General features: G+C 33.5%; 1 protein-coding gene across 1 annotated transcript in view; it reads left to right on the top strand.

The window, feature by feature from the left end:
- The window catches only part of LOC123526477 (uncharacterized), a 46057-nt gene that overhangs the window by 15923 nt on the left and 10609 nt on the right, over nt 1-19525 (top strand). Inside the window, exons 9-17 of the mRNA XM_053522532.1 lie at nt 1086-1243; nt 2081-2305; nt 2560-2667; nt 4381-4495; nt 10965-11040; nt 12558-12668; nt 13377-13460; nt 17192-17255; nt 17777-17950. Of these exons, the coding sequence (XP_053378507.1) occupies nt 1086-1243; nt 2081-2305; nt 2560-2667; nt 4381-4495; nt 10965-11040; nt 12558-12668; nt 13377-13460; nt 17192-17255; nt 17777-17950 (1115 nt within the window). The remainder of the gene's footprint in view (nt 1-1085; nt 1244-2080; nt 2306-2559; nt 2668-4380; nt 4496-10964; nt 11041-12557; nt 12669-13376; nt 13461-17191; nt 17256-17776; nt 17951-19525) is intronic.

Here is a 19525-nt window from a genome sequence, read left to right as displayed (position 1 = left end):
GCGGTGATGAAAATTTGAAGCGATTATATTAAAGAATGAATGCACTACGCGCATTTTTCGTGTACGTGTCGATATTTAAAACAAAAGTAACGGCGATGTAAATGAGATATTACGATAGGTCGCACGTGCTCGTGGAATGGAAAATTACCAGCATGACCGTATTGATATCTTTACGATTCGCGGGTAAATTCCACGAAATCCAGGTTATTTTTCTGGATGTAATTTCTGAATTTGGTAAGTTACGACGTAAAAACCACTCGCTCGATCGGCCGAGTATGCCGGACGGTCGGACCAGCCTCGACTCGTAGAACGGCGGTCCGCGCAAAAATCTTCCGGTCTTGTCCGTCGGACCGACGAATTTCACGATGTCTGGCGTCGAAAAAAACAGCAAGGTCGGAGCCTTTTGCTAGGTAGGGTCGGATGACCCGAACAACAACATTTTTTAGGCCTAAATTCGGTGAGTCCCGACTTCTTGTTTAAATGATGATAGTTTAAAATATCCCAGTATGTATTTGCATGTATTAAAAAAGGAATAAATAGTATGGAAAATGTTCAGTCGAAATTTATTATTTTTTGTTTGAAAACGATCTGATGAAGCCTTCATAAACGTTACTGGTTTATCAAACGGGTGCATGAATCGAACTTCAGACAAGCGCGACCTATATATGTGACCCAGTGCTTCCCTAGAGACAATATGGCGTCTTCCGACGAATACACGCTGGTAAAAAATACTAAGGGTCATTAATCTAACTAGTCATTAGTCAAGTTAATATTACAGTGTATTTTTTTTTCTTTAATTCTAGTCAAGTAACTAGTCTTCGTTGTTGCTCATAATAAATGAAGTATTTCTGAGAGTTTTTCAATATTTTTATGACCACTACCATAGCTGTAAGTCGTACGATAAATATGGTGGTATACCGTGGAATATACCGCGGTAATTAGGAAAAAACCGTGGTATACCGCGGTATTTTTTTCAAGGCGGTACCCAGCACTAATTGTAAATTTGAAAAAGCAAATGTTATAAAAACTTGATGAGACTAACTTAAATGGATAAATTTAATCACTTGAAATTTCATGGCAATCAGTGCACAACAAGAGAATGAGACAACACCTGTTGGAAGCGAGGTAGATGTAGGTGAAAAGCAACCATGTGTCACAACACCTATAAAAAAGAAGAAATTGCCAAAGGTCAACAAAAACCCAAAACTTGAACCAAAGCAGCTTCCTTTTGAAGGAAAATCCAGTGAGTGAACAGTTTTACTTTTATAATTGTTTTTGAAAGTGGAATGCAGAAAAAATGGAAAATATGTATTTATAGCGAGTAAATTCAAGAGGAGCCATAACTGTCAGACTGTATTGGTGTACATTAGTGTAACTGCAGTTCAGAATGTGTGGGGATGTCGTGGGTGGTGTATATAGCTAGTTTCATTGAAATTGAAATTCATTGGCTGCATATAGCTAAATATAAGGAAATGTGTGTTCTTTGTAAATATCCATTTATGTAAACATGTTTAAAAATGCTTCACTGAATAAATTCTGAAAATGTAAACAAACAAACCAGTCAACATTCACAGATCCAGATGTTAAAATTGAAAGTACTTGTATAGCAAAAGAACATGCTGGGACTCAGTCATGGTTCAAATCCTTGTCCGGGCCTTCTTAAAAAAAAGACATTTAGATGCCATAAGGTCAAGGTCAAACTAATGACTTGAGTCAGGAATGACATACAACTATGTTTGCTGTATCTGTACATTTGAATAGCATGATTGGATGCTGTCAGATATGTATAACATGTTAGTGTGACTATGCAAAGTTTGAAAACCGGGTTTTCATAGAATTTCCATGTTTACTTGTTTTTATGTCTCCCACCACAAGGCAGTTGAGGTCTGTGCATGGTTGACACATTACTACTATTCAGATGATTAGGCAGTTGTGGGAGACATGCAATTTTCTCAAAAGCAGCTCTAGTTTGTGTTTAATATGGCTCTTTTTGGACTTAACAATACCAGCCTGTACGTTGTGTGTTCAAAGTCTGCAGGTCATATATGTCAACTGTGACATAAACTGTTCTTCATTCCAGAAATATCTATGGTCGATAAAGTCAAACAAATGAAAAAAATAAAGAAAGATAAACAAGAAGTCCGTACCAAGAAAAGAAAACTGGACCATGAAATGAAAAAACATACTTCAGAGAAGGTGGAAAGAAAACAGTTTATCTCATTGGAGGATGGGAAGAGAAAAAAGCCATCAGAGAAAAAAATCAACAAGAGACAGAAAATGCAGGACAGAGAGCTAGAAACGAATGGTATAGGTTTTGTTGTTTGCATTCAGGTTTTTAATCAAAAGTTTTATGGGTAGTTGACCTGAAAGTGTATAACTGAACATGCAAAATTGAAAATCAAATAAGCTAATACTTTGCTTTTTTGCATTTTTCCTTTGTAAAAGTTAGGTACAGTTGGAACACATTGTCTCGAATTCCAAGGGATTGAGCATTCACTATAATCTATTATTTCAAGACTGTTATTCTGTTATTTCAAGGTTCAAATCTTTTATTTCAAGGCACATGGGTGCAGTGTTGCAACTGTACCTGCATGAAATGGAGATACCTGCCCGACATCAGTGATCCAACATTAATACCTGAAAGATGGACCTGCAGTATGAATCTGAGTATGATATTAAATCTATACATGATCAAGTATTCATTTTAGTATTTTGAAGAAAATGTTTGTTTCTAGGCAGAAAATTGATTTCTTTGATGTGCAAGTTTTTTTTGTCTTACTGATGTAGTTGAAGTTATATGGTGACCTTTTGGCTTTTGATGGTGGAGGAAGACCCTGCATGTTGGGATATTATTTTATCATAGGCAAGCACCTAGGAAGAACCACCTTTCATAAGCCACCTGGACGGCTTTCTCACACGAAAGAATTCTACATCACAATGAAGGTCTCGAATCTACAACAGTTATTGACAAATAATTCAAAGCCAGCGACTTGAACCATTTGGCCACAGAGTTTCCTAGACTTTGTGAACAGATCATAAATTTATGCATATACATAATAAACATATTTATTTTGTAACAGAGTTTTATTATATTTTTCTGAGGGGAGAAAGATAGTATATATGTTACTATTTTAGCAATGAATTAAGTGAAACAAGTTGTGATATTTTTATTAATTGGGTTGATTCAACAGTTGAACACGTGCACAAAATCATAGAACAGTTGGCTTTATACTGATATGATGAAGAATGGAATTCTTTTTATGTGAATGTTTGAAAAGTGTTGGGTTTTGTCTTTGTGTGTAAAATAAACTATTAAAGGTACATGCCTCTAGGAGAACATCACAGATAAAACAGATTAACAATATCTATTAAATGTCAAGAAGAATTAATTAGTTACTGTTTTGATCCACTTTTTCTGTAGCAAGGTTTTTCTTTATAAAACAGTACCGTTGATATTATACATCATTTTACATATACATCATTGCGGGTTGTTATCTATAGAAAGTTTTTAAATTTTCAAAATATCTTTATTATTTTTTAAACAATTTTATTGGGGTATTTTCCATTGTAAATTTCAGCCATTTTTGACACAGATTTTTTTAAAGTTAAATTTTGACTATTTGTGAATGGATAGTTACAAAACTCTCAGGACGTCTTAGTTAGCTAAAAAGCAACATTTCTATTTGAATGTTTTCTAAAATTGTTTTAAAAAAAAATTATTTGGCCCGATTGCTACAATGGGAAAAGTACATTTTGGGCCATAAATTGGCATTATTAAAGATATTTTGAAAATTTCCAATGAAAACATACTACCTGACTATTGGAAACATTTAGAATGATATATAGTGTATATGATATACAGTGCAACCTCTGTAGAGCAACACCCTTTCGGAGATACAAATATTGACTGTTATGTAGAGGTTGTTCTGGAGAGGTAAATTTGATAGTGAAATTTTGTTAATGTTATAGAGGGGCTATTGCTTAAGAGAGGGCAGCTCTGGAGAGGTTGTACTGTATAGTGTATAATATCTGGAATTTGCAAAACAAAGCTACAATTCACGAAAAACCGTGTTATGTATGAGGGTGGATAAAACTAGTATTATTTAAGATGATATTTTGGGAGTGTGATATAAACTTATAGGTAGCTTAACATAATATCTTTAATGTGTGACTAACTCAATAGATAGCATTACAACATACTAACAGCCATTGTACAAACGTACAGTATAAAACTAAACAATTCCTTTTGTTTTTAATTTTTACAGATAAAATTAATTTCTCAGTTTTGCAAGATAAATGACATAAACATGGAGGCACGTCCCTTTAAGGTAGCTAAAACATCAGTCTTAATCTTGATATATCTTTGATGTTACAATATAGACAAGGAATGCAACAGTTGTGACAAGGCAGAAGAGGTGTATGATGAGAGTGAACATATCTACACCAAGTTTGCTGAGGGTTCTGTTGTCTGGGCTAAGATGACTGGATATCCTTGGTAAATATTAGGGCTTTCCATGTTAATTAAGCCATTGATGTACACTCTTAATTTAGGAAAGTCAGTGATAAATTGAAACAATATTTCAGAATGTTGCTACATCTGTGACAAAATGAAGAAAATTATGTTTACTGAATTCAAAAAGAAAAAACTATTCAAGAAAATTTTCTCTGTGTTATTACCAGTACTAATAGTATGCATACTGTCTAATGTATATATCATTTGAGATTATCGGTGCAAAAAAGTTCTACCCTTGAAATGTAATTGTTATGGCCCCCTTTAATGGAAGCAGAGGCATTGATTTGCTCATGTCCATTATGTCGACCAGTCTGTCTTACGATACTACGGATAGAGTGAATGGTTTCTACTCAATTACTTAAGAACCACTTGACCCAAAATATTCAAATTTGGTAGCATGATTGGGCTTACAAAGTAAATGACCCCAGTTGTTTTAATGATCAAAGGCCAAGGTCACAGTGACTTGAACCTTGAATATGGTTTCAGCTTAATAACTTGAGAATTACCTGACCCGGAACCTTCAAACTTAATAGCATGATGACCTCCAAACTTAATAGCATGATTGGGCTTATGAAGTAGATGGCCCATCTTTTTAGGGTCAGTAGGTCAAAGGTCAAGGCCACAGAGGCCTAAACCTTGAAAACATTTTCTGCATGGTAACTTGAGAACCACTTGACCCAGTATCTTCAAGTTTGATAGCATGATTGGGCTTATGAAGTAAATGACGCCTATTGTTTTTGGGGTCAAACGTCAACATCACTGAGGATTACTTGGTGTGCCTTCGTCAACCCCATGACTGACTGGCCAAGAAGGCAGCATGGCTACATTTACCTATATCTGTCAGTCAGTTTATCACGGTAGTGTCCATATCTGTCTGGATACTATAAATAAACATTTTCAAGTGACTGCTATGATAGATATATAATAGATATTTTTACAGTCCAGAAGCAATTTAAGATATGCAAATTCAATGTCAGTTTTGATTATATTTTTGTTAAATATATGTGGCTCATAAATTGCAATCTTTTCTGTACATGATAGTGAGATTTCCATTGGATTTTTCTTACTTTCTAAAAGTTTCAGATAGGAGGAGTGGGTGGGAGGGCCTGTTAAATGTGCCCGAAATACCATTTGAAAATTAATTTTTCATGCAAATATGGCCAAACTATGCAAGATATAGAGGATAATTGTTGGTTTCGGTGTAATATCACGTTATAATTTCACCGAGTGGGCACCAAAAGTGATATTTTCACGAGTGGCACAGCCACGAGTGAAAATAACAACTTTTGGTGTTCACGAGTGAAATTACCGTGATATTACATCGATACCAACAATTTTTCTGTTTATTTTATGTCTAAAACTCTACTTTTGTTGTGTTTATTTCAATAAAATGTCGAAATTTGCGGGAAATTTTATCAGGAAGCATCGCAAAGATGACGTCATTTTAACGACATCATCGTCATATTGTTTCCGGCTTTCAGTACGCTCGGTAAACTTTTTGACGTTAATCAGTAGGGGAAACTTCCCGTTTGGGAAATCATTTATGGGTTTTTCCCTACTTCCTGAACGGGAAACTTGTTACTTTTTATAGTAACATGCTTCCCGTTCGGGAAGCAATATCGCAAGTTTTAGACCCATTTCATTTAAAATAGCCGGTGCATAAGAATATACACAAGATCTGCAAATTAAATATGCCACATTAAACTTGAATGATATATCTAAATTTCTACCGTTCACATTTTTTTTAAATGTCTTATTGAATTTTTTATTTGACAGTGAAATTGACCATTTTCTTCAGAAATTGCTTAAAATCAGAGTTTCCCGAATTGGAAACCTAACTTCCTGATCGGGAAACCTAGCCTTTAAGTTACTTCACAATCAGGAAATTGAAAGCAGACATTCAGAAAATTTATTCTTTTATTTTGTTATAAAAAGCAATTATTTCAAATTTCAAGTTTTCAGGGAGTTGTGATCCCGTAATTTGATGTGTCTAGTGACCCAGGATTTTAACAGACTCATATGAGTTTGAGTTCAAAGGCAGTGGATCAATTATTTGAATATTTACTTTAGACACATTCCAAGATCTTGTGTTGTGTGACTCCAGCATAATTTCTGATGTAAATGTATTTTTTTCTCCTTTTAGTTCGTCTGTTTTTTTGTTGTTTTTGTTTTTTTTAATCTATGAGGTATTGTCGTCACTTGATCGTTGGCATTGGTGTCTGCATTTGTTAAAGAATTTGTTTAGGTCCACATTTTTCTCAAACATTGTAAGGGTTACAGCTTTAAAACTTTGCACATTAGGGGACTATGTATGCCTAGAACCACAACTCTGATATGCATTTTGATAAAATAATTGCCCTTTATTGTACTTGGAAAATTTTAGTTTCTTGGTTAAATTTTTTGTTTAGGTCAAAAACTATAAGAGCTACAGTTTTGAAACTTTGCACACTTGTTTATCATCGATCATTAGGGACTATAAAGTATAATAAAGAACCATAACTCTAACCTGCATTTTGTTAGAATTATGGCCATTTTTGTAGTTTTAGAAAATCCCAACTATATCTTTTTAAGATCTCTTGTATGTGTTACTACATAATACACATGTTATTTCTTTACTTTTCTGTTGTTCAGTTTTTATCATTTTCAGTACTATCAGAGAAATTGCATTCAACAAATGCGGATCTCTGCTCTTCAAAAATAATCTTCTTTGCTGAAAACAATGTACAAATATTCATAATGTGGGTCATAAATTGAATCATAATACTGGCCTGTTTTGTTCTTTACACCTTGTTTTTCACTACATACTGATGTCCTGAATTCAAACCTACTGATTTTCTGAATTCAAATCTACTGCACAAAATGATGTTACAACTTATGTATTAACTTTGGTATCAGTTTTAATTGACCATGTTTTTCCAACTATTTGATCATTGTCAAAGGCTCCTATACAGTTAGACAGAAGAAATTTCAGTTGCTAAGTTCCCTGTGATGTCAGCCACTTCATTAAGGTAAGATAGCAACCAGATGAATTACATGAGCTGTCCATAAGACAGCATGCTCAACTTTTGTCAGTGCTTGACTCTGAATTAGAGTCTTGCAAGTACAAATTTTAACAGTCAAAATTCAAATCAGAGTTATAAGGATTGTTTTTCCTAGTGATGACTTTGATAGTAAAAAACTATTTTAATTTTCAAGTCAAAATCTTTGATAGTAACAGAGATATTTGACTTCATCAACAACTTTTACCAAAAAAAAAAAAAGTCTAAGTTAAAAAGGGGCATAACTCTATCAAAATTCAAATCAGTGTTATGGGGATTGTTTCTCCTGGTGTAGACTTTAATAGCAAAAAACTAGTTTAATCTTTGATAGTAACAGAGATATCTGACTTTATCAAAAACTTTTACACAACAAAATCAAAGATAAAAAGAGGCCTAACTCTGGCAAATTTCAAGTTATGAGGATTGTTTCCTGGTGTAGACTTTGACAGTAAATACATGTTGTAAGTTTCAAGTCAAAACCTTACAGAGATATTTGACTTTATCAAAAACTTTAAAGTTAACAAGGAGAATAACTATATCATAAGTCAAATCAGAGTTATGTGGATTGGTGTAGACTTTGATAGTAAATAACTTTTTGAAAACTGATGTCATATTTTTTTACTTCTCTTTTTAGGTTTAAAACAGTCTGAAAGAGCATTTGTCGCCTTTGCTTTTGGGTGTGCAAAAAAGGAAGATATATTAAAGAGAATTCCTATAGTTTTTTTACTTTCATAGAATTTTTTTAAATTCACATATATGATAGGAAATTTTTTGCTGAAAACAATGAACAAACAAAAACAATAGGTCACCAGGCTTGTTTTTGTGAAAAATTGTTTTGAACACACCCACTGTTGCTAAAACTGCCAGCGATTTTTCAACATTTTCATAATTTTCTGCTTTTTTATAAATACCAACCAAAATATACATCCAGGCAGCACAATACGTTTTTTTTTTCTTTTTACAGATTTTATTATATACATATTTGATATCATAGTCATATTTGTAATACTCTATCCTTACAATAATGGGTACAAATGAAAAAACATCTTCTTTCATATTTACTTTTGTGAACTTTTTTCAATGAAAAATACCCATAGTGAAGAATATCTTTTTTTAATTTTGAAAAAAACTCTTTCATAGAATTTTTTCTTTTTCTTCTTGTGTATAGATAATTGTATTGTGAGCATAAAAATGGCTAAAAATGTATGGGTCACCAGGCTAAATTTTATGTTAAGACCGCTAGAATACAACACCTGTTCGGACGGAAATGGTGCGAACCTGGCCAAATTGATTACATGTATGTCTGCTAAAAGTTAAAAAAAAGTTTTAAAAATTCTTAATTCTTTCTATAATTGAATACTAAATAATCTGAAAGGTGATATTGTCTTATCAGTACTAAGTCAATTATCTTACATTATATGAACAACACTGTCTTTGTACTAAAATGCGATGTGAAAAACACAACCACAAAATAGCAAGATACCTGTCAGGCATGATACTTGTCAATACAACATAAACCAGTATCAACATTTGATTACTAGTTTACCTTATCAAAAATGTCATTTCATTCAAAATTCCTCATATTTAAGATTGTCTGTAATATGTTTCAACAAATGTTGACTTCATTTCAGTTTTCCATATAAAGTGTCGACTGCGCAGAAAGATGCGCATAAAAAACTATAGGAATTCCCTTTAAGAGATTATAATTCTATATCAGTTATTAATAGAGACACAGAATCCTTGATTAACTTGGATTTTGATAAAAATAAAAGTGAAAGAAACAAAGTAGTTATATCTTTTCTTGAAGGTATCACATCTGACACAGTCAAAACACAAAATACTGTAAGAGCATGTGCTGCATTTAAACAGATTTTCAGTTTCAGGTAGATGCATCTTATGGCCCTATTTTCTTTATGTTTAATGTTTTACAATATCAAGCACCACAAGGTTAATTGTCTGTCAGTATTGGTTCTAATCTTAAGCTCGATTTTTAAAAGAAAAAGGTAGAGCTGGCGATGGTATCACCCTTGATTAAAGTTTTTTTAAAAGTCAAATATCTCTGTTCCTATCAAAGCATAAACTAGTATTCCAAACCATGAGCTTATAGGGACTTGTCACTGCTATATTTCTATGTCATTATAAGTAAACCCCTTTCATATTTTATCGTTATGTTTTGTAATACAAGTACATGTATTGTTATATTATCATGTATAATAAGTAAGCTAAAGAACAGACTTTAATTTAATAATATTTTTGGTTCTAGCATATGACAGTATACTAGTATGTCATACTGTTTCCTTGTCAGTTGCCTTAAAGCTACTTTTTCGAATATCTTAAGTTTGTTCAAAAATTTTCAATTTGAAAAATACATTTTGTATCACCTTGACAATTGATTTTTTTTTTTTTGTAAAATATTCATGTGAAGAATACAAACAATCTGGAAAAGCATTATGTATCCCTCGTGAACAAAATCAGAATTTTACATTGAAAAACATCTCGCATCGAATATCGTCCTGCTTTTGGTATTTCAAATACACATGTATCATTTTGTATCAAACTAGATACTGTGAATTTATTACTGAAAGAAAAATTTGGCATCAATTAAGGTAAAAAATGTACCTGTACACGTACATGTGTTCAATAGTATCGGTCTGTGTTGCTTGATCTACTTTCTTTGCATTCTGTATAATAGTTTTAAAGTTTTCAATGTAGGAGACACAGCCTTTGCAATATGACACTAGTTTTGTGATTTTCTATTTTATGTAGTTTATCAAGTGTTTTCAGATCTCCCTTTGACATGTTTCTTCTGGTTCTTATGACTTCGTCTGTGTTGATATTCCATTTAGTATGATAAAAAGATGTACCACGCAAATAAGAAGAATTTCCTGATCGGGAAGTTTGGTTTCCAAATCGGGAAACTCTGCTTTTTTGCAGTTCATTAGGAAAAAGGGCAGATTCAATGTGAAATTAAAAAAATACTAGGACATTTAAAAAAATTCTGAACGGTAGAAATCTAGATATGTCTTTTAAGTTCAATATGGCATATTCAATTTCGAGATCTCATGTATAGTCTTATGCACCGGGCATTTTTAATGAACCTACCTAAAATATAGTGGTTTTACTTCCCAAACGGGAAGCATGTTACTATAATAAGTAACAAGTTTCCTGTTCGGGAAGTAGGGAAAAACCCATAAATAATTTCCCGATCGGGAAGTTGCCCCTACTGTTAATCCGGGTATCAGATTTGATAATTTTCACTGAGTGGCCAGTGAGTTTATCAGGATATAATTCACTGTTATATTTCGATAAACCACCGAAAAACATAAAATAAATTGTGGTATTTTCTTGAACTTGCCTGGTTTTGGCAGACATGGTTTTATTAACAGCAGTCTCAAGTTTTAATTATTTTTCAGGTGGCCGGCTATGGTAGAGATTGACCCAGATGCAGAGACCTTCTTTAGTATTGACTCGGATGATTCTATGATTCCAGTAAGTTTTTTGTGGTGAATAGTACTTAATGTTTGTAGTGGGAAATTGTTTGAATTCTGTCAAAGGAATATGATTGTAAATTCTCAGAAGTAATGTAGTGGGAACATTCAGATGTATATGTTTTTCACAGCTAGTATGAAACTAGCTAATGGTTTTAGGTAATTGTACAATTGGCAAGGCTGTTGAGAAGTAAGTTTATGGAGATATTTGAGTTTCCTGTTTTTAAAAAGTCAGTTTCAAAGAGGCATGCCTCCAGATGAACTTAAAAAATTTGAAACAGCTACATAAAATTGAATGAAACTATTATTGCAGTGGATGAAAAGTGAAGGCTAATTTCTTTCTACTTTATGGCTGAGTTCTACTGCATGAATAATGCTGGATTTGTAGGGACGTTGAGAAATCTTGGAGTACTTTTTGTTCTGAAAAAATAATGGAATTGGGAAACTTTCATGGAAAGGTTAGGGAAATTCTCCAAAAAAAACCCAAAAAACAACAACATGGAATCCGGGTAGGAAATCAACAATTCTTTTCTCCAGGGAAAAGATAAGCTACACATGTGCATTTTGACATCAAATTATGACATCATAGTGTATGAGTGATTTTTAAATTGATGGTATCTTTGGAAACATTGCAGTTATATTAGTGTTAGGCAAGAAAAATGATTTAACGTGTCTGCCTGCAAAAGGCAAGTGTTTTCCCAACTCTAAGGACAGCTTGGACAATAAACCTAATGCTAACGTTCAGTTTTAATTCAGCACTGTCGCTTGAATAGAGAAAACCATAATACACAGACAGGCATGTGAGATCCTCATATAGAAAACTGAACAAAGTTGTGGAAATTTGTCAGCTTATAGTCTGTATGAGCCATGTATTTCTTTAAATAACTTTTTAAGCAACTAAGATCACATTTTGTCCATTCTGTACAAGTCATCAGTATGTAAGGCACTTCTTTAAAAATCTCTGTGAAATTACAGCACTAATCTTATAAAGCATTGCAGCAATGTTCCATGGGTCCTCTGACAGATTACTTGAAATGAATCAGATAATTGGTGAACAGTGTTTACCATAGCAACAGAATGAAAAGGCCAAAAAAAGCATGCTTACTATGGGTTAGGTCTTGAATTTACAATTCTTATAAAGAAAAAAAATAAATCATTTAGAATGGATGCTCAGACTTCAAGTTTATTTCAGAGAATGATTATTTCAAACGAACCTGAATGTTGAAATTAAATTTATGTCTGAAAACAAACATACCTGCCATGGATAAGGCTTGATTTCTACATATAGTAGAAACTTACACAATCTATGCAAAATAAAGGCCAATTTGCCAAAACAGCTTCACTACATTGAAGCATTCTCAAGTTTTGTCATTAATCTGTACTGTTCTATGGTAAGGTACGAAAACATAAAATTGCATTTCTGTGCCATTGGTTAATACTATCTAGCAGCACATTTGACTTCATTGCTGATGTAATTAGAATTACTTGTTTTAACAGGAAGTGTTTTATATTTCACAGACCCATTATCATGTTGTCTTCTTCGATGAGCATGTTTCCAGAACCTGGGTGAAAGCTGACCATGTGAAAATGTTCACTGGCAGTGAAGAGAATGATGGTATATTATATCAGGTAATTACCAAATTGCATCCTTGTATCATTCAATACTTTGTATCTATCTGGCTTCATTGATGCATTAAACAGTACCTTTAGAATCTGTGTATGTGTCCCACAAATGTTTTGGAGGATGCTAAATACATTTACCTTTGTTTGTATGTCCATTGTGCATATCTCAAAAAAGTATTTATGAAGTCATAAAACTTTATAAGAATGTTATTCAGCATGTGAAGTTGTGCACCTGGGAATGAGTTTGGGATTTCATTGAGCAGGACCAGAGTTGTGGCCCTAGACTTAGTCAAAGATATTATAAAGGGCCTAAAAGTTACTGTTGCATGTATCTCGAGAAGTATTTGACCCAGAGTCTTGAAACCATAGAGGATTACTATTTAGCATGTGAAGTTGTGCATCTGGGGTTTTGTTTGGAATTTCACATTGCAAGTCATAGATATGCTGTTGACTTATAGTCAAAAATATGCATTACAGGCTGAATAGTATGTGCTGCATGTATCTTGAAAAGTATGTGATCTCTGGAGTCATTTAACTTTATAGGAATGTTGTTCTGTGCCTGGGTTTTTGTTTGGGATTTTACCCTCACCTTTCCTACCCTTCACCTTCCTACCCTTCAGAAAAAAAATACTGTTTTTTCTTTTATCTTGTGTTTCTTGATGCCAGTGTAATATTTTGGTCCATGATTTTATGACAGTAATTTTGTATATTTAGGTTTCAAAGAAAAGATCATCATATAAAAAAGACATAACAGTAGCAAAGAAAAATGCTCTCAGGGCTTTGAGCTGTACAATTAAGGTGGGTTGAGTATCTATATATTTTGAAAAAAAAATCTATTTTTTGCAGTAAATAAGAGTGATTTTGTGTATTTACTTAAAATGATGAGTTTTGAAGCAGTATCTCTTCAAAAAACCAAATAAAAATACTGGTACTACATTAACATTTCACAAACATACAGATCACTTTTCAGAATTTAGAAAACGTTTTATTTGCTAGTAATTGTGATAAAAACAGATCAATTGAGTCCTAGGCATAATTTATTTATAAAACACTGGTGTAGACTGTAAAATAATAGAAAAGTTACAAAAGCAACCCTTACAGAAGAAAAAGGCCTGCTGTGTACATACAGCATATATTATGAGTACATGATGTGTACTGAAATCAAGGGCTTTAAATAGTATGCAGGATATACACCGCACATACACAGATAGTACGTTTGTAGTACACTTTTGACATGCAAATGAGCTCTGCCGCGTACTACTTGCTGCGTACATGCTGTGGACTACATAGTACACAGGGTGTACGCTGAAGGAATTTAGTATGCGGGAAATAGTACGCAGCATGTACGCGGCACATACACTTTTCACATGCAAATGAGCCTGCGGCGTACATGCTGTGTACTCCTGGCCCCAAGTCCTGCAGCATACATGCTGTGTACTCCTGCTGCATACATGCTGTGTACTCTTGTGGCGAAACTGCGGTGATAATGTAAATTCCTTACCCCACCAACTTTCGTATGCAAATGCTGATCATATGGACAGAAAGAAAACAGAAAAAAGATAAGTGACATGCATCAATAAGTATTTACCCTTACCAAAATAATGTAGATTGATGTTATCAAATAAATTAGTATGCTTTTCTTCATCCACTTTTCAGTGAAATAAATCAATTTTTTTAGCATGTAATTTGGTAAACATTTGAAGAAAATGGCGTAACTGCATCAAGGGGAAACAACTTTAATGCAACTAAATATAAGTGTTACAATTTATTATAGACGATGTGTGCGTAGTATGTATTTATTTTGATTAAAATCCATCTGAGAACAATCTAGGACTGGAATTATATAAGCATTTATACACTTTTACATCCGTAAAAAGTAGCGCACCAAAAAATTATGGACTGATTTTTTCTAATGGGGCGAGCGCAATTAGCCAAAAACGTTCTGAAAATATACGAGCGGCAAATCCGATTAACAACTTTTTAATTTGGTGAGGCCTTAATGAGTTAACATAATGAGCATTAAAGCCTTTATAAAACATGATAGAATGGTGTTTTGCTTAAGGGTATTCAAATAACAGTGAGAGCTATTAATTCTTCTCATTCGGGCGCTGTTGAGGCATTATCTTGGTAATTATTTCATGTATTACAAAATGTAATGCAACGAAGTTCAAATAAGGCTTTTCAATTATCCAAGTTAGAAAGCTCCAGGATTAATTCAAAATGAAAAAGAATATATTTTTACACTGCATGCAAGGTGCAGCTCAGAAATCACTAAGATGTAAGCTTCACAAATGAACATTGCAGATAGTTTGGCAAATTTTCATTGTTCAGAATACCGGTAATCTGAACTGTTCTATGCTATTAAGATAAAAGTTACTCGGAAATCAAGTTCTTGCTTCCAAAAAAAAAAAAAAAAAAATGTACAAATCCTTCCTGCATGAAGTGTACTTCAGACTTTTACCTAAAAAAATTCAAAGTATAAACACCAAAAGAAAATGAACAAGTCCCTCCCGCATATATGAAGTTTACTTCAGACTTTAACTTATAAAAAAAAAAGCTAAGTATAAATGCCAAAAGAAATTGTACAAGTCTTTCCCGCGTATATGAAGTGTACTGCACAAATTTCAAAGTATCTGTGGTGTACATGCAGTGTACTATTTTAGACTAGTTACGCACACGGTGTCAATGCCTCGTATTATCTCGGAAAAACATCGAAATTTAAACAAATTAACAATCACACATAACACTGAATAACTGTCTTCATTGTATGGTAACGCGCGGTGACTGGTAACTCAGTTTTAATGCATGATATGCTTATTTCTTTACCCTATCACGTTTTACAAAATACAGTATGTAATATTGGGAATGCGGTGGGTGAGGTAGCGCCGATGTTAGGATTTTCGTTTCAGACCGATTGAGTTATCAAAATTTTCGGAGCCCTGACTAGCAGTACATTGTTGAAGTATTTTCTTCAAATATAAACGAAGTAAAATGCAATCAGAAAAAAATGTTTGAAATAAAAGGTGTGTGAATTTGAATCCCTGATAATTTCTCAAGGTGTGATATGAACAATGCACCCTTTTTGGTAATTAGAAGCATTCTACATTTTTATCTGCTTGGAAATTGTCGTTTTTGTCTGCTTAGTAAGTTGGTAGAGAAGGCAAGGTTATCTGGGTAGGAAACCATCATTTCTTTTCTCCAGGGAAAAGATAAGCTACACATGTGCATTTTGACATCAAATTGTGACATCGTAGTGTCAGTGGTTTTTAAGTTTAAGGTATCGTATGCAAATGCTGATCATATGGACAGAAAAAAACAGAAAAAAGATAAGTGACATGCATCAATAAGTATTTACCCTTACCAAAATAATGTAGATTGATGTTATCAAATAAATTAGTATGCTTTTCTTCATCCACTTTTCAATGAAATAAATCAATTTTTGTAGCATGCAATTTGGTAAACATTTGAAGAAAATGGCGTAACTGCATCAAGGGGAAACAACTTTAATGCAACTAAATATAAGTGTTACGATTTATTATAGACGATGTGTGCGTAGTATGTATTTATTTTGATTAAAATCCATCTGAGAACAATCTAGGACTGGAATTATATAAGCATTTATACACTTTTACGTCCGTAAAAAGTAGCGCACCAAAAAATTATGGATTGATTTTTTCCAATGGGGCGAGCGCAATTAGCCAAAAACGTTCTGAAAATATACGAGCGGCAAATCCGATTAACAACTTTTTAATTTGGTGAGGCCTTAATGAGTTAACATAATGAGCATTAAAGCCTTTATAAAACATGATAGAATGGTGTTTTGCTTAAGGGTATTCAAATAACAGTGAGAGCTATTACATCTGCGGTGTACATGCAGTGTACTATTTTCTTGTACAAGTCCCTCCTGCGTACATGTAGTGTACTCCTTAAATTTTCAGAGTCTGTGCTGCGTACTTGAAGTGTACTAGTGACCTCCTGCATATATGCTGTGTACTCGTCGAAATAGTACGCGGCATGTACACGGCATGCGGTGTACGTAAAATGTACTCCTCTGGCGTACTACTGTGTTCGCGGCATATACACTGCAAATACGCATCATGTACGCCACAGAGGCTTGCTTCTGTAAGGGAATAGTCATGTAATTGTGATGTAAAATACTAAATATTACCACTTGAGTAAACAAGGGGATGAGCAAACTGCTCAAGGTATCCAGGGTTTTGAGCAATCCAAACTATAAGGAAGTCTGCTGGTGGCCACATGAATTGTTTAAGTCAGTCCTGGTACTTCAGCCTTTGACACTCAAGTGTTTCACTGTAGATGCTATTCTTTAAATTATAAATTATTTGTAAAAAAATATAACTTTGTTTCAATGATCTATGATGTTTTTTATATTGAATATTAAACTTGCTGTAGACTTGTAACTCAGACTGCCACTTTTCATAATATACTGTGTCATAATATACTGAAGTTCTTTCATATTTCCATTAGTTTTTGTCTACCCCAGTAAGTTTTTGTCAATTTCATTCCAGGAGAGGATAGAACTGTTTGGATTTGCTGCGAGGTATAAGGGGCCATGGAGTTCAAAATGTAAAGGTATATTTATATCAAACCTGCATTAAGCAGCCAGCAAAAAGAGTAACATAGTCTGGCTGCCTTAGACAAGTTTAAATAAGCTTAAAGAACAAAAAGTCAGTTTGGGAAGTTAGCTAACTGACTGCTTAACACACATGGCCACTAAGGCAGTTACAGTTATTTGGAAACATGCATTTTTCTTGTGAGAATTCTTTGATATGATCAACAAGTATAATTAATAATAATGGATTAGGTTGAACTATCAGACTAATTACCATGTTGGTAAAAATATTATATTGGTTAAATGTCTACCTTTTATGTCCGAGTTACTCAGTAGTTGAGGGTGTTGAAATTTTCTTCTTAAATTGTGCATATTAATGTGAGCTAGGACATTAAACAACTTTTTTTATTCAAAGCGAACTGAATAATACACATGCTGTTTTCCATTGAAGAATTACATAACATTGTGTGCATAGGAACATTTACAGATAAAATGCTCTTAAAAATGTTTTTGCATTTTGATTTATTTTTTTATAACAAAGCAGATAAACATAAGAATTCAAAACACACACCCAGACAGAAGTCCACAGATGTACAGGAAGCTTATCTAGATGATAGTACGATGGATGAGGTACTAGAAAACACAGAGGCTCTACTTGATAATGTAGAGGAAATGCTAGATTCCCTCAACAGTCAGATTGATGATTCAGATGCCGGTATTATTTTAGATTATATTAACTTGTATGAGCTGAGCGCCATAAATTTTTGATTTTGACTTCTTCCAGGAGAATGAGTGAATGAAGTATGGATATGAGAAAACATTGGCAATATAGAGGATGATTGTCTCAGTGTAATATCCAAATATCTTCTGAAGTCTTGAGTGAACATTAGATGCAGTATTTTTACAGAAATTATTAGATCTGGTGTACACAAATGAGAGATATATGTATTTCATCTTTCATTTAGAGCAAAACATTTTCATTTTATTTAATGTCCTCCACCTCTAATAATTCATGTGGGGAAGTTGGCAATTACTTGCAGAGAACAGGTTTGTACTGGTACAGAATCCAGGAACACTGGTTAGTTAACTGCCCGCCGTTACATGACTGAAATACTGTTGAAAAACGGCGTTAAACCCAAAACAAACAAACAAATGAATGTTTTTCATCCATTTTAAAGAAATTTTACATTTTTCAGATAAATTTCACTTAGTTCACTGAAAAACATGTAATAGATATATATATATATCCTCTCTATGATAAGCTGCTTTTCTGCTCTTATATGATATGCATTCATTTTTCAATAGTTTTAGGATAGTCGGATATCTGTTTTCCGTCCTTTGTCATTCATTGTCCACAATTTCTTTAAAGAACATTTCTTAAACCACCAGGTCAGTTTCACCAAACTTCACTGAAATGATCCATGAGTGATTCCCTTACAGATTCCTTCAAATCTAGGTCATCCATACAAAATTCTTGTTGCCAACCAAAAAACTTAGAAAATATCCTCAGAAACTGCTAGCCCAATTTTGAAATACTGTAAAAATCATTTAATTTTGTGGGCATAAAGTTTCATGGTTTTGGTCAAAACGGCAATTTCGTGGGAATATGAATTGATGGATTTCAACTTCTGAACATAAAATGAATGGGAATTTTACTTGTTCGTTGGGATTAAATTTCGTGGATTGATTCAACCACGAAATCCACAAAAATTAATCCCCCACGAATATTAATGATTTTACAGTAATTTCACAGCAGTGCTTCTAAGGTGACCTGCTACCAAGTTCCATGAAATCATTATGCTTCATTAAAATGCATGACTGCCAGGAGGCGGAGCTAGTTTTTTCCATAATGGTTATATATGAAACTTTGAAATTCTTTGCCCCTGAAACAGCTGCCAAATTTCTTCAAGTCATTGATTTGTAAAAAACAGTGCAGGGCTAGTTTTCTCTGTACAGGGTAATGGGGGGAAAAACAATTTCGTCAATAATTGCTAAACCATTTCTGAAATTATTTCACACAAATTTTCAGTTGGTGGTCTACCAATTCCTTTGCTATGTGAAAAACATGATTGCCAGAGAGTTGGGTACTGATTTTCCTGATGTGGCAATAGCAAACACTTTGAGAATCTTCTGGTCAGATACTACCTGCTTGATTTTAAAACATTCTCAGAGGAATTTTCCTTGATTTATTGTCTACCAATATGGTTAAATTTGTTCAAATTCATTTGAAAACATGGCCTTTTGAAAGAGAAAAAGTTTCAAACAACATATTTAAAGGCACATCTGACAG

Source organism: Mercenaria mercenaria, chromosome 14 (assembly GCF_021730395.1).
Source record: "Mercenaria mercenaria strain notata chromosome 14, MADL_Memer_1, whole genome shotgun sequence".
Taxonomy (NCBI): domain Eukaryota; kingdom Metazoa; phylum Mollusca; class Bivalvia; order Venerida; family Veneridae; genus Mercenaria; species Mercenaria mercenaria.
This window is presented reverse-complemented; position numbering and strand designations above follow the sequence as displayed.